Source organism: Nanorana parkeri, unplaced genomic scaffold (assembly GCF_000935625.1).
Source record: "Nanorana parkeri isolate BGI_ZX_2015 unplaced genomic scaffold, ASM93562v1 scaffold3, whole genome shotgun sequence".
NCBI classification, from domain to species: Eukaryota; Metazoa; Chordata; class Amphibia; order Anura; family Dicroglossidae; genus Nanorana; species Nanorana parkeri.
Genome location: NW_017306271.1, coordinates 5416966 through 5431632, shown reverse-complemented (window position 1 = coordinate 5431632; position 14667 = coordinate 5416966). Strand labels below are relative to the sequence as shown.

At 41.1% G+C, this 14667-nt stretch overlaps 1 protein-coding gene across 1 annotated transcript; it reads right to left on the bottom strand.

Moving 5' to 3' along the window:
* Nucleotides 1–451: 451 nt before the first annotated feature.
* Nucleotides 452–13797, bottom strand: RAC1 (ras-related C3 botulinum toxin substrate 1 (rho family, small GTP binding protein Rac1)). The gene is made up of 7 exons (XM_018565552.1): nt 13765–13797; nt 5835–5953; nt 5010–5127; nt 3851–3886; nt 3399–3461; nt 2922–3081; nt 452–1113 (listed from the first exon to the last, which is right to left on the bottom strand). The coding sequence occupies exons 1-7, from the start codon at nt 13795–13797 to the stop codon at nt 983–985; spliced, it is 660 nt and encodes a 219-aa protein (XP_018421054.1). The 3' UTR covers nt 452–982.
* Between the last annotated feature and the right edge of the window lie 870 nt (nt 13798–14667).

Here is a 14667-nt window from a genome sequence, read left to right as displayed (position 1 = left end):
TGTGCCCAGGAGCAGTAAACACAGAAGTGCTCAAAAAGAGCCAAGCCTTATACAAAAACAGGCTCTTAAGGTAAAAAGAATCTCCAGAAAAGGACATTCACTTTCTAATGACTAATGAAGGACGTTGCTGAGCGATACAGCCTTTAGCTCACAATTGCTTAGCGGGTAGAAGAGGGCAGCATCAAGCCTAAGCTCAGATCAGAGCTGGCTGCACCCACCTACGCCTGTCTCAGGCTTCACACAGGCCTCCAATGCAGGTTAACAAATGGAGGGCAAGCACTAAAAATCAGCCTTTAGAAAGAAAAAAAAAAAAAAAGGTGTTTTCAATATGAAATTATTGTTTTTTTTTTTTAATTAGTCTCATAGCAGTAGTGTCACTTTTAAATACTGTTGCTTATGTTCGCTAGTAAAATCCTGAAACCTATTTTAAATTTTTGCCTAAATAGTTTTCGTCCGAAAGAGCAGATTAGTGCCCTTTAACCAAAACTTTATTCTGAACTCAAGCAGTAAAAAGATACATAATTGATCTAACATTCCTAAATAACAATTTGATTTACAATGCAATACAGTGAATTAAGATTAATAAATGTTTAATATATGCAGTAAGGCTCTCGCCTACTGTCAGTTTTCTTTCTTTTTTTGTTTTCCTCCATCCAGAAAATCAGATCCGAGTAAAAAGTCATGTCTCTATTATAGATTTAATGGCTCATGTTTGTCGCAGAAAATATAGAAACTGAGCGGAGTGGGCGTTTTGGCAACATTTAATTAGTTCAAGCAAAAAGGAGAAAACCGTTTTCAGAAGAATAAGGCTAAATGGACTGATCTATCATTCAGGAAGGGTTTTAGTAGAGTCCGAAAAAGATGTGTCACTTAAATGGATTTTTATATTCAAGATTTTATAGGCAGAGAATGAATTCTTACAAATAGGACTGGGGGGGGGCTTGGCATTTTCGAGTCTGGGGAAGGAGAAGGAGTGCAAGGATTACAAAAGCAGACACTTCCTCTTCCTCTTCTTCACTGGTGGTGGGCAGAGAACAGCTCTTATTGCTTCATCAAACACAGTCTTCAGCCCTCTCTGTGTAAGTGCGGAGCATTCCAAGTATTTCACGGCACCTGTAAGAAAGCCAAAGAAAGAATCATTTCCCTCTGTTTCTGGGGATTTCCCATTTGGTAATGAACATCTAAAAGGCAAAAAGGTAATATTGACAAACGCCCCCGAGCTTTGGCAAGTCTTTGGAGACATAATGACTGCAAAATGCACTTCCTTGTTCTATTATTGACATTTGTGCAAACACAGTCCTGGGTCATTCTAATGACAAAGTCTGAAACTATGTGAAGGAAACCAGCAGGGCAAATCACCAAACGATTAACCTATTCTTTTCTTATACTATCAGGGCCATACAACATGAAGGATAAACTGTAAAGCTCAAACCTTAAAGTTGAGCTGGCACTGAAGAGCAAAAAAATAATTAAAGGGGAAGGTAAGGATAATAAACATTGTTTTTTTTTTTTAAAGTCTGAAGCCTGTCTGTGTCCCACTTAAGTTGCAAGATATTCTGTTTGTTGTTGGGGGACAAAGGGTTACAGACACTGTTGTGCTTAGGAACCATCAGGAAAACAAAGATTCACTGACAGATTGTTACTGGGTTTTATTTTTGCCTTGTTTTCACTTTCTCTCCTTTTCTTCCTAAATATTTGTCTAGAGAACAGCATCTGCTAAACACCTGTCATGAAAGAAATAGAGTGTTATTCACAAAAGGGTGAAGAGTTTGGAGAAGAACAATCTAGGACAACATTGCTGAACTGGAAGAATTCACCAATTCAGATCACATTCCGGTTCAGCGTTGTCCTAGATCAGTGGTGGCGAACCTTGGCACTCCAGCTGTCTTGGAACTACAAGTCCCATGAGGCATTGCAAGGCTCAGACAGCCACAGACATAACTCCCAGAGGCAGATGCATGTTGGGATTTGTAGTTTTGGAACAGCTGGACTGCCAAGGTTCGCCACCACTGATCTAGGACAACGCTGAACCGGAATGTGATCTGAATTGGTGAATTCTTCCAGTTCAGCAATGTTGTCCTAGATTGTTCACTTCCCCTGCCTTCTCCAAACTCTTCACCCTTTAGTGAATAACCCCCATTAGCGATTGCCCTTGGTGGCCTCCTAAAAAAAGCCAAGTGCTTTCCGCCACAAGACAGCATTGGACCAAGACAGCCCTTTTCCCCTAGCAATGGGAAGACAAAATGTAAGCCGTAGCAGAGGCTAGCTTTAAACTGAACATCCTCTACACTTCATGGGCAAAGGACAGGTTCACTTTAGGATAATGGACCTATATAAAAGAGGACATTTCAGATTCTGGAGCAGAACAGAAATCAGGTGAAGGGCAGTAGATATTGTAACATGATACCGAATCCACCTTTAATCAAATATAAAAAAACAAAAACAAAAGCCACCCCACACACAGATCAATACATATGTTCGTCGTTGTACTTTGTCTCTTGAGGTTATCTTTACATTTTATCGAATTACATTTCTGACTGTTCCGTTTGCTTTTTGTGGGAGTAGAAACCTGTAAAAGGTTTGTTTTAGAAATAAAACCCTATTCTTTAAAACATCCCACATAAGAAACCAGAATACACAGAATTTTAGGAAGCCAAAAGCTTTGCTAGATCTTTAAGATGGAGGGATTGTAAAACTTGTTCCTAGCCTGATGTCACAAAAAAAGAGATTGACAGAACGAGGTTTAAAATAAAACACGCGTCATTATTTTGCTATGCCGGAAAGCCGGTTTCACCAGTCATAAGTTTTAAATTTAAAAAAACAAACAAAAACAAAGACATTAACATGTGCTTAGTCTATTTAGACTGAAGCAATACAGAAACCTGGAATAATATTTTTTAAGTAACAGAATAAAACCATACCAATCTCTTTTGCCATGGCAAGTCCCTGAGGATAAGTGATGGGTGTAAGTTTCTTCTCTTTCAGCTTCTCAATTGTGTCTTTATCATCTCTCAAATCAAGTTTTGTGCCCACAAGGATGATGGGAGTGTTGGGGCAGTGGTGTCGGACTTCTGGGTACCACTATTTAAAAATGTGCACCGAATAAGTCATGATTGCATAAACGGCAGATCTAGTAAACGTCATTCAACCCACAGCTAAAACTAAAAAGAACAAACATTCTGCCGTACGTCTTCATAGACAATATACAGCTTAAGACTAACAAAATGACCCCGGCCATGGCAGACGTCAGACAAGCAGCCCAAACATCTCCATTTAAGTCTATGCACTATTTACACCAATTCTTTTCAGCAAGCTCTGAACTACCCCCCCACCCCCGTGCATATAAACATCCCCACATTCCTGGAGTGTGAAACCCCCCAGTAAAAAGATATGCTTACCTTCGCACGGACATTCTCAAATGAAGCTGGGCTCACAAGGGAGAAGCAAATTAGGAACACATCCTAAAAACAAGATAAAAGGCAGGTGGTACATTAACAAGTAATTCCAACATTTGCTTTATTCTTTGATGCTGCTGCAAAAATTGATCTGCAGCACAAAAAGGATTGCGGAAGAAAAAAAAAAAAAAAGTGCATTCAATTAGAATCAGGACGTGACAAATACATTGAAAACATAACATGGGACACCGAATTACCACTTCCTCTATATTTCCCTTTATCAGGGTGTTTTAGATTGTAGATCAAAAGGGACAAGAAAAGCATTAATTGTGCTTTGCAAGCAAGGTGATAAGCTCTGCAAATTGCAACCCACACCAACAGAAGGTGGCACGCACGGCCGGACGGACGAAGGAATTGCAGACCTCTCCGCTAGCAGCAGGTATTAATTAACTCACCGAAACATTGGAAGCTGGGGGGCTCGGGCTTAAAGCCTAATAAGAAATACTTAGATTCAAAAGCAGATTTTAGTGCTTCAAATTAACCTCAGCTCCCTTTAAAAAGGAGACAATTATACACATTAATGAAGTATTTTCAGAAAGAAGACCTTGTGCACAAACCTCAGGACAACAGAATTGGTTGAGGGATAGAGGCAGTAAATTCTGCTTTCTAAAGAGCAACGGTCCGTGCATTAAGACCGTACAAGATTCATGCCTCGAAAAGAAATGAAGGTTTGGTGCATTTTAAAAGCCTAATTTTTAATGTTTACTGTGCAATAGCATACTGATCACCTGTTACCGCCAAATCACAAATCAGTATGAGAACTTGGCTTGGCGTACTCAAATGCCAATCAGCAGCTTAGCTCACCGATGTGCTACCAGACCTATACAAGCCAGGTGGAGCTTAATGGTATGGAAGTTGGGTTTTACTACTTCTCAAATCCATTTACAGCAGATCCAATTTATTACAATTCCTCTTTTTAGAGAGATAGAAAAAATAAAAAGGAAGTCAACAGAGAAGCTCAGTCTAGAGAACAGCTTGGATCAGTTAAGCAGCCACTCTACTTAACATTTTTAGATAGAGTCACCTCCCCCCCCCCCCGAGATGGTTAGCATTTGCTAGGGAACCATCTGAAGCCAATGATATATTCTATACGCATATGCTCTTTTTCGTTTGTATATGACAACTACAGTATTAAAAAATGTTTACCTGGCCCAATGTACACACTGGCCAGACAATGACGCACAGGCCAAACAGCCACCAAGCCTTGTTTATAATAGAAATTATATTTACCTTAACCACACCTAAAAGTGCTGTGCAAGAAAAGGAACAGGAGGGAGGAAGGGAGAGAAAAAAAAAAAGGGGGCCCCCACATGAATACATTGCTTCCCTTAGTATAATAAATCAAGGACACAGAAGAGGACAGAAAGCCTTCTGCACTATGGCAGTGACCATGGGCAGCATTAACTACATTGCTTGTGCGACCCTATAGATAAGATATACATTGGAGGCACAGGCAATTACATCTGACTGAGAACTGACTGAGGGCGCATTACATAAAATGTGCCTTTACTATGCTCGCACACAGTCCAAAAGATGAAAAATGCGAATCCTTACCGTTTGTGGATAAGACAATGGACGCAGTCTATCGTAATCTTCTTGTCCAGCTGTATCCCACAAGCCCAAGTTAACTGGCTTCCCATCAACCATAACGTTGGCAGAATAGTTGTCAAATCTGAATTTGGAATGGAAATAAGTTATATGTTCACAAGAAACAAAATGTTTAGGAAATCTTATTTTAAAAAGTTAGGGGATATCGGCTGAAAAAAAACGGGTCCTCCCGAAAGCCTGTTTAGGGAAGGCCTAACATCCCATATTTCCATAGTAAATGGATACATGCCACGTACTGTGTAAATAGCACTTACACGTATGTATTACCTCTCAGTGATAACAGTACTACTCTCTCCAACATGGCCCTCATCAGATTTTATTTTCAGAAGGACTCAGGTTGGTTCAAGCACTAACTAGTGACATCATCTACTTCCTGGACCGATAGAGATTTGAGATTACAGTCATGTAAATCCTGATGACTGTTCCGTTAGTAGGGATCTTTGTTGCAGTTTCCCACTTTATGATATTCTGCAAAGTTATAATGTTGTAGTGTGATCACTGGGTGAGAGGAGACTGAGGTAATGCTTCCTCCCGCCTGCAGCAGACTGATTACATCATTTCAGCCTGTGAAAATGTACTAAACTGAAGCTCAATGACTCCTTTGTCATATTACAATGCACAGCTCTTTCACAATGGAATACTATTGCAGAATATGGCAACATGTCAGGAATTTAGTCACACAGACTTGTACAATTACTGAATGGTCCACTTTAAAAAAAATCAGTCAAATTAATAAAAAGTTCAATGATTATAGGCTTTGTTTTTACTTACACAGTTGGGATGTATTCTCCAGGGAATGCATTGGTGGTGTAACTTATAAGCAAACAAGTCTTACCAACCGCTCTGTAAAATAAAATATAAAAACAAAAAGTTAGATAAAAACCTAACCGCTGCATTTATTTTAATGTTACCATCAAGCCCATTTCCACCTTTGTAGGCGATTAGCATTTATTGCGCTAATGTAGAGGTGCGGTGATGATGTATACATGTGTATATTTCAGGCCTCACATTGCAGGCTTTATTAACTTTGTTGGAGTCTTTAGTGGGTCAAAGTCCTACAAGTTAAAGGTTCCCTCTACAGGAAGATCAGTCCAACCCTGGGGTCAGACTCATGTACTGGTTATAAAGCAGCGAAGGACTCAGTCACTGCTATGCATTGCCCGCAAGATTTCCTCTTCTCTCAGGCAGCAACAAATGGGCTATGCTCACTCTGCTGATCCACACGGGTGCCAATCACCCTGCGTTCCTGGGAGACGGATCAGAAAGGTACTTGGAGAAGCTGTGGGAAGACCAGACACGGAGCTCAACTCCCTCCCTGGGAGTCATCACAAGGTCAATCTGCACTGTCCACAGGGCGCTGTCACTATAAATATTAATGAATAGGGGGAATCAGTTTCTACGGAGAAGCTTGTGTACAAGGGAAGCATGGCATTGTGGGAAATGTCGTTTTCATACCCTTCATTGTACTTCCCCACTGTGCAGAGCACAGAGTCATTTCAAAAGGAGCTATGAGGAGATGGAGAGGACAACTAAAAAACAAAGCAAGTTTGTGTTCATATAAAGCAAATGCCTGCTACATGTACACTCAGAGTACATTGTTGGGTTATGTTTTTAAAAGAATACCTCTGCAAAAGGTGAAAATGGGCTTTAATCAATTCCAGTACAACAGAACATACATGGGCAGTGAGCCTCCATCTGCTTAGTGTGCTACTTGTTACAAAATAAGTGATAAATGAACATGGATTTCAGAAAACAATTTTTAAACTTTGTTGGAAGGGATACAAAAAAACATTTTTCATTATTGGAACACAAAAATATTAGAAAGAAAGTTTCTAATTTGGTAATTTTGGTATCCAAAGCAGCTAAAAAGCTAAAGTACAAACCAAAACTTCACAAATGTGCGACAATTGTTCCTGTATTATTGTAACCCGGTTGTCTGGTTATTTTGTTTGTGTATAAATTGTATAACAATTGTTAACACCAATAAAAAGTATCTTAAAAAAAAAACAACAAAAATTGGGTCTTCTGAAGGTTTTGATTACTCCTGACCTGCAATGCTAGCTATTTGGCGTCTGGATCTGTCCAGCCCTTCTACATTTAGGCGTGATACATCAAAAACTAGGGGACAAAAAGGAGCATAAAATTGGAGTTGCTGACCAGAGAAACCACAAATATTAGATCTCATCGTAAACAGTAGGAAGAAAAAAAATAAAGAAGAAGAAGAAGTGTTTGCACACAGTTCTGTATCTTACAAGTTGAAATCCTCTTTCTTCAAGGCATAAAGCCAGGCGTATTGGTCAGCTAATGCGTTACAGCCAGAAGAGGCCTTAATCAGCAGCTATGTTTAAGGCCTCTTTGGGTGAAACGCATTAGTGGGAATGCTAGGTCTGGCTTTGGACTTGAATAAAAAATTAACTGGATCATGTGCAAACACTTTTCTACTGTTTATGACGAAGCCTTGGTTGTGCACCGACGTTCCATATAACTACATTGGAGGAGGAGGAAGAAGGTAGAGCACTTTGTCTTGTGAGGTTAGTCTATCTTATTCTAGAATGTTTCCATAAAATAGGAAATAGGTCGCTATTGTTAACATTTGACATTTTCTGCTCATTTTCTATTTTACATGTTGAAGCCATTAGGACAGAATCACCCAAACAGTAGCTGGCTATCTTTATTAAATCCCCTGACCTGGGACAAGACAATTAGGAATTCATCGTTTTCTAGGTCAGGGACATTAGGCATGTCACACTACCAATCCTGCAGGATAACTATGGAGGACACAGCAGGGAGGTTAAACACCTGCTTGCATGCGTCACTGCCTCGACCACCTAGATGAGTGGCAGGTCATTCTCTTGCTGGTATTTTGCATCATTTTCAGCCTCGCTGATCCAGCTGGAGAGGAAGCAACAAAAAAAGTAGGTGAATGTTCTCCCTGTGAATCTTAGCGATTTATGTTCTTGCAGGTGAAAGGACTGCAAGTGTGACACGGGCCTAAGGCACAAAGCCTCTGCAAGTCCGCAACGGCAACCTCCAATTTTGTTTTTGTACCGGTTTCATTTTAGGTGTAGAAATGTTGCCTTCTGAAGACCCCCAAAAAAATTACAGTGCAATGCAGTTTTGCACTCCTAAAAATAACACAAGCAATCTGTTCTCTTCCATTAAAGTGGAAATTGGGGTGCTACAGTTAAGAAAAAGTTAAGGGAAAAGTGACGTTCAGTAGAAAAATAAATGCATTAAAAAAAAAACCCAAAAAAACACAATCTGTGAAACCAATGAAAAGAAAAAAAAACAAAAACTCCATTCTAAGCTCAGGTCAAATGAACCCAGCAGGGAGGGATTGGTGCAGAGGTTCTAAATGACACTGGTAGGAGGTCTGCCCACTCAGACATGACACAGGCAAGAACTATGCTGTCAGTCAACCTCTATGGGCAGGAAAAGTGGTGCTGAAATTAGTATTAAATACCCAAACATTCTGCCTTGCCCTGCTGTACCTGTGTGTTTGTGGGAGACACAGGGGTAGCTCCATATGAGCCTGCAAGGGAAAGGAGCCCTATAACAGGATATCAGGGCCAGTGCTCAAGGGAACTGCTGATACTGCAGCAAACAAACATTTAACATCAATGAGCCGCATCCACTGTCAGTGATTTAATCAGCATTTGAATTAACTTAAAAACCTTTTAACTTTAATATCACCGAGTCATTGAAGGGTTCTGCCTTCAATACATTATAGTTGTGGTGGCAATAGAAAGTATGGCTGCCATTTACGGTGGTACCAATACAGCCCACAAAACTATTTCCCAGTTTGGGAGTGAAATGTTGGCTGCAGAGCGGTAATGTTAGAAGTGAGGCACAAATATTAGGAGCAAGGATGTCACAGACAAAACGTGTGCATCGACTTCTACTTCATGCAGCTTAAGAAGGCCTATTAAAAATGACCAAAAAAACCAACACAAACCCCACACACCTCAATGTTATTGCAAAATTTGAAACAAAAAAGGACAAAAATCACAGATGATCAAAAATGTGTTTATGCTCTGAAGTGCATGTGAGACCAAAGGTAGTAATATGCTTCATAAAACTGTGCCCTATGTGAGAAGAAAGCCCAGAGGAGCCTGCAAACAGGAAGATGAAAGCACCATCCACCTCCACTGATTGTAACACAAGGTATTCCCGACCCTTCTATATGGCAAGGCCTTTACCATATAGGAGGGTCAAGCATATCCGATCACACATTTAAAGTGGAGGTAACATGGTTCTTCTGAAACACTAGTCCAGCAGAACTCCGACAAGCTTCAAGGAAACCAATAGCAAGAAAAAATAAAAATACAAAAAAGCAGTTACTGTTGAGCTCTCCTTATGAGAACAAGTTACCTGCCTGTCATGATAATTCAATACCCAAAACAAGCATGCCAAAACAGGAGTCCTGAAGTGAAATACTTCACCTGCTGCATGCTTGTTCTGGGTCCTTAGTGCAGAAAGTAGTGAAGTCACACAGCCAGACAACTGGCATTTTCAGGAGATCAGCAAAAGCAGCCTCCATGTTGTCACAAGTAGAGGTTTCTTTTCAGCAACAGAGTGGCTTGTTGAACTACAACACCTAATTGATGAACAGAAGTGCCCCATGCTGGGTAGTCTGTTACCATTTGCGGCCATGTCATATCTAAAAGGATGCCAACTGGCCCCAACTTTCTTAAGAGCCATCAGAACAGAACTAGGTCTGCAACCAACTAATAGATTACTTCATAATGAGAATTGTCAACTATTCTCATTATCGATTAGTCGGATCCCCTAGCTCTCTCCATGCCGGGAGGAGGACAAAGCAAGCAGAGGGCAGTTGCAATAGTCAGCCTGCTATTGCAATTTGAAATTTACATTATAGTATAATGTACTATTGCTACATTCCTCTATAGCTGCTGGTATTCTGCACTGTGTCGCTGTATAATGTACTATATTGCACACCACATTTTTTTTTTACTTCCACCGCGCCAAGCTTGCTCCCGTGATGGACTACAATCTTAACACAAACTAGTCGTCAATCACTGGAGCCTTTTTTTTTATCCGATTAATCGAACTTAATAATCGGCCAACTAATCGATTATGAAAATAATCGTTAGCTGCAGCCCTAGAAATGGCCAAATAGGCGGACTATGGCAGCAGCCCACCACTACCTGCTGTATTTGCATTCAGCTGCCGTCTGTGGAATCTTGCCACTGGCAGCGGTCATTCCCTGGCTGAAGCTATTCAAGCGACACGTGCTTATAATACATTTAAAAAGGTGGGCAAAAAAAAAGTAATTTTCAGCCTGGCAGATTCTGCTGCGGGAGGTGCGTTGCAGTGCCATTCTTTTCAATGGCACCCCAAAAACGTCTCCCACCCAGTGTGATCACCTGCACTGAAAGGCATACTACAAAGACATGCATTCCAGTGGTGCAATTGCAAAAAAAAGTGTGCCTGCAGTTTTATTCTGAAGTAAACTTTGCAACGCTGCATTTGTGTATTTTCTTTTCAATTAAGGATGGTGTTTAATTTTTTATTTTTTTTTAATCCGATCGTGGAAATAAATAGAAATCGCCCAACTAATCGATTATGAAGATAATTAGCTGCAGCCCTAGGCAGAAGGACACATTAACACTTAACCACCTATTATGAATTACCTAAAAAGTAATCTGTAGTTATTTAGTTCTCATCAGCACAAACCTAGTACTATGGACCCAAACATGAGCAATGACATGTTTAGTAGAAAATTACTTTCAGTAAGTTATAAATGGGTCCTCCTAACACCCGACAAATGTCAGTGAACTAAGCACTGTTGGCAAACATGAAAATGTTCCCCTAGCTACAAAGAAAGTCAAACAATTCAAGAAGAATAAACTTGTTTCCTGCTTCAAAATTAACCAGTTCAATAAACAAACTTCTACTTCTCAAATGTAAGCTTAGGATAATAGTTGGCTGCAATAAAGTAAATGGTAAAAGTGAACAGTGCTTCCACCTCCTAAACATAGTTGGGGAATTTGGTGTCTCAATTACCATTTACTAAGGGCCCATTTTTTGCCATGAAGTAAAATGCATACTAACACACAGGGGCAGATTCATAAATCTTCTGCCCAGCCACACGCTGGGCAAAGGCCGTTTGCATGGTGTTTCTTCCACTAGATATAGGGGAGGAACACAGCCATTTCCTATGCTCAGCTCCATCGAGTGGCAGGAAAGGCGTGCGAACAGCATACGCACAGTTACACAGTAGGCGGACCATTAATACCCCAGCACCATAGTGCGATGGGTCCTCAAAAGAAACATGGAAGCTGCCTTCAACATCTTAAGATACCAATTGTCTTCTTTATATGCCACTGACCTCAATCAAGCAGAGCAAGCTTTCCGACTTCAATCGGTACATGCGTGATCCAGGTCAGTAGGTCAGAATAAACTGGTCAGGATCAGCGTTAAGCTGCCCATACACCTTACAGCCATCGCACAACTTTTGTTGAGCGATGGTTGTAAGGCGATTAAAATTACGTACGACCTGCCATCTTGGACAGGCAGATCATATTTGCGATCATCGCAAGCACTCCCCGCTCAGGGAAGGGCTTGCCGAGGATCGCAAAGCTGAGCAGCCAGTGTGCGCTTGCAGCTTCCACCTTGCGATCGCGCTACCAACCCGCCAAAAATCGTACGATTTTCGGCGGGTTTTCTAGTGTGCTCATAAGACGAAAGTCGTGCGACCGTACAGTAAATGTGGTCGCACGCTGCCCATACAACTGTCGATTATCGTACAATCGCGGGATTACACGCAATTATCATACGATAATCGTCGTCAGGTGTATGGGCACCTTTACAGCTAAGCAACTAACAAGTGAAGGTCAGAAATGATGCACTCCAAGTTACTTGTATGAAAGCACACAAGATGAGTCATTGGATCCTGCTGGTTTTGGCCCAGAAATGAACTTATTTCTGGTAATTTGCAGATAGGACTTGCAGTTGTACTTGGTAAGAAACTGTTACTCTATTTCTTTATCATTCCTGTTCCCTTTAATAATCTGGTGCCCCTCCTCCCGACATAACAGATCCAACCTTACAAATTGGAACAAATGGAGCATTCTACTGACAGCTTGCCCCGAGGATGACGAAATCTGGCCTGCACAAAGGACAGCTCTGCTAACCTCCTTATCATTAGGTTTCCCTCGAAGAAAAAAAATTAATATGCAAAAAAGTTGCATATAAAATGTGCTGCATGTTAAATACACATTTAGAGCAAACCATTTTCTGAAAGCAGAGAACCTGTAGGAAAAAAAAGATGGTAGCTATAAATAGTGATATCACTTTTTTTAAAACAATATTTGTAGGATATATACACTAAAATTAAATTTAGTGACCACAAACATAATTCCCTTTTACAGTAAGATTTAAAAGAGACTGTCAAGTAAATAGACGTCAAGCCTTAAAATTGCATGCACCCTTCATTTTTCACAAGGGGGCCGAACAACCCCTATAGCAGCGGTGGGTAACCTGCAACAAACACTTTTAAAGTGACACTACTCAGAAGGTAAATCTTAATGCATTCAAGTACTTTATTAAAAAAGGAGAACTATGGGGTTAAGGTTTTTCCCCATAGTTCTCCTTAGTGTAACGAGAGGGCACAAACTAGCGTCCTCCCGTCACCCTAATTTTAGTATACCGCGAGCTGTAGCCTGACAGCATGACTGACAGCTGGCTCTGCCCATCTAGAGGAAGAGCCAGTTGTACTCGCCCCCTCCGTTCCACCAGTCAGCGCTGGCGGATTGGAGAGGGGAGAGCCGTGACAGGATCGAGAGGTGAGCGAAAGCCGGTATGTGTTTGCTCACCTCCCGATCTACTGAGCCAACCTGTGACAGTCTCAGTCAAAATATTTTTTTTTTTATATATACACAGTATATTCACACCTCTTAATTTCTTAGAAAATATTTTAAGCAAACCAAGCTTTAAAGGTCACACACACTGCAGTTTTTTTTATGTGACAGGTCCTCTTTAAGGAGGTCTATTAGAACCACACTGCTTCCAAACAAGTAGAGTACTCACAGTCCTGATTTTGTTTACATTCCTGGCCACCGCCTGCCAGACTGACATCTGCGAACCTAAAATGCTTAAAGAGAACTTTCGGGTTTATTAAAAGATTTAAAAAAAAAAAAAAAAAAAAAAACAGGAACAAGCTGTGACTATGTTCACCAATCCTCCCTCAGGACTGCCATCCTGACATGTGGCCTCCAGGACATGCTCAGAAATAACCGTTTATACCTAGAATTCCAAGCAACGATTGCGCTTCAAGCTAAGCGGGTTAAGGAGACTCTTGCTACTTTTGATGAGAAAAAGAAGCAATCCCTGCAAAAATAATCAACACTTCTCGGAGAGTCGAATGCCGACATCCCCTACTGCCTTCTGTGATTTCATCCATTGGTCCATAGGGGCACAGGGAGCACGAGCATTGGTGGTGGGAGTATTGTGGAGGGGATTTGTCAGACTACAGGAGACACTACTGGTAGTGAAAAAGAAAAAAAGTTTAGCCAAAATGATTGATTGAAGGCATAACAATTGAAGAAACGCTTCAACTGGCTTTAAAAGGAGAACTATGGGGAAAGTGTTTTTCCCCATAGTTCTTCTAAGGGTCACAGGAGGACATACACTAGCGTCCTCCCGTGACCCAAAGCTCAGTATATCGCGAGCCCCTTACCGAGACCACCACAGCCGTGACGGATCCCGACATTACTGTCGAGATCCACCCAGCTGCGTGATTGACAGCTGACTCTGCCTATCTAGAGGCAGAGCCAGCTGTACCCGCCCCTCCTCCATCCGTTCCGCCAGTCAGCGCTGGAGGATCGGAGCAGGGGAATCCCTGCAGGGAGCCGTGATCCCTGCAGGGAGAAGATCGAGAAGTGAGCGAGCGACGGTATGTGTTCGCTTACTTCCCGATCTATTGAGCCGATGTGACAGTTTCATTGTCACACGTCGACTCGAACTATGAGGTGAGTGAAAATCACTCCCCTCATAGTTCTCCTTTAAAAATTGATTGCTTTACAGGGATTTACTTTTTTCAACTTTGAAAACAGTTCCTTTTTCTTCTGAAAATTGCCCCTAAAACAAGTTTTTTAAAGCAGAGAATCTGTAAATAAAGTTATGTCCTTTGCAATTTATGTCCCAATATTTGCCCAACATCAATTTTAGTGCAAAGATAAGACTACGGTGAGTAAAAAAAGACACTGAATAGGTGAAGCCCTAATATTGCAAATGTCGAACAAAAACTGCCTATAGGTGACGCGTAAAAATCCTTTACAGCTCATCAGTTTGGAGCCAATAATAGATGGCCTTAGGTTCATTCCTTTTTCTCTGGCATGTGCACCAATACATGTTGTACAATTATTCACATACAGGTCCATGTGTTTGTGTGTGCAGGTATGTGGGAGCTTTTAATATTGGGGGGATTTAATGTTTTTTCTATCACAAGGGGGACAAAACCATCCTTGACCTGCTGTTTACCCAGTAAGAGCCACCAGGGTTTTAATCCTCTGAACCAGAAAGTGATAGGAGCAGAGCTTGCAGGTCCATACTGCACAGCGGATCACCATCCTGAGATCTG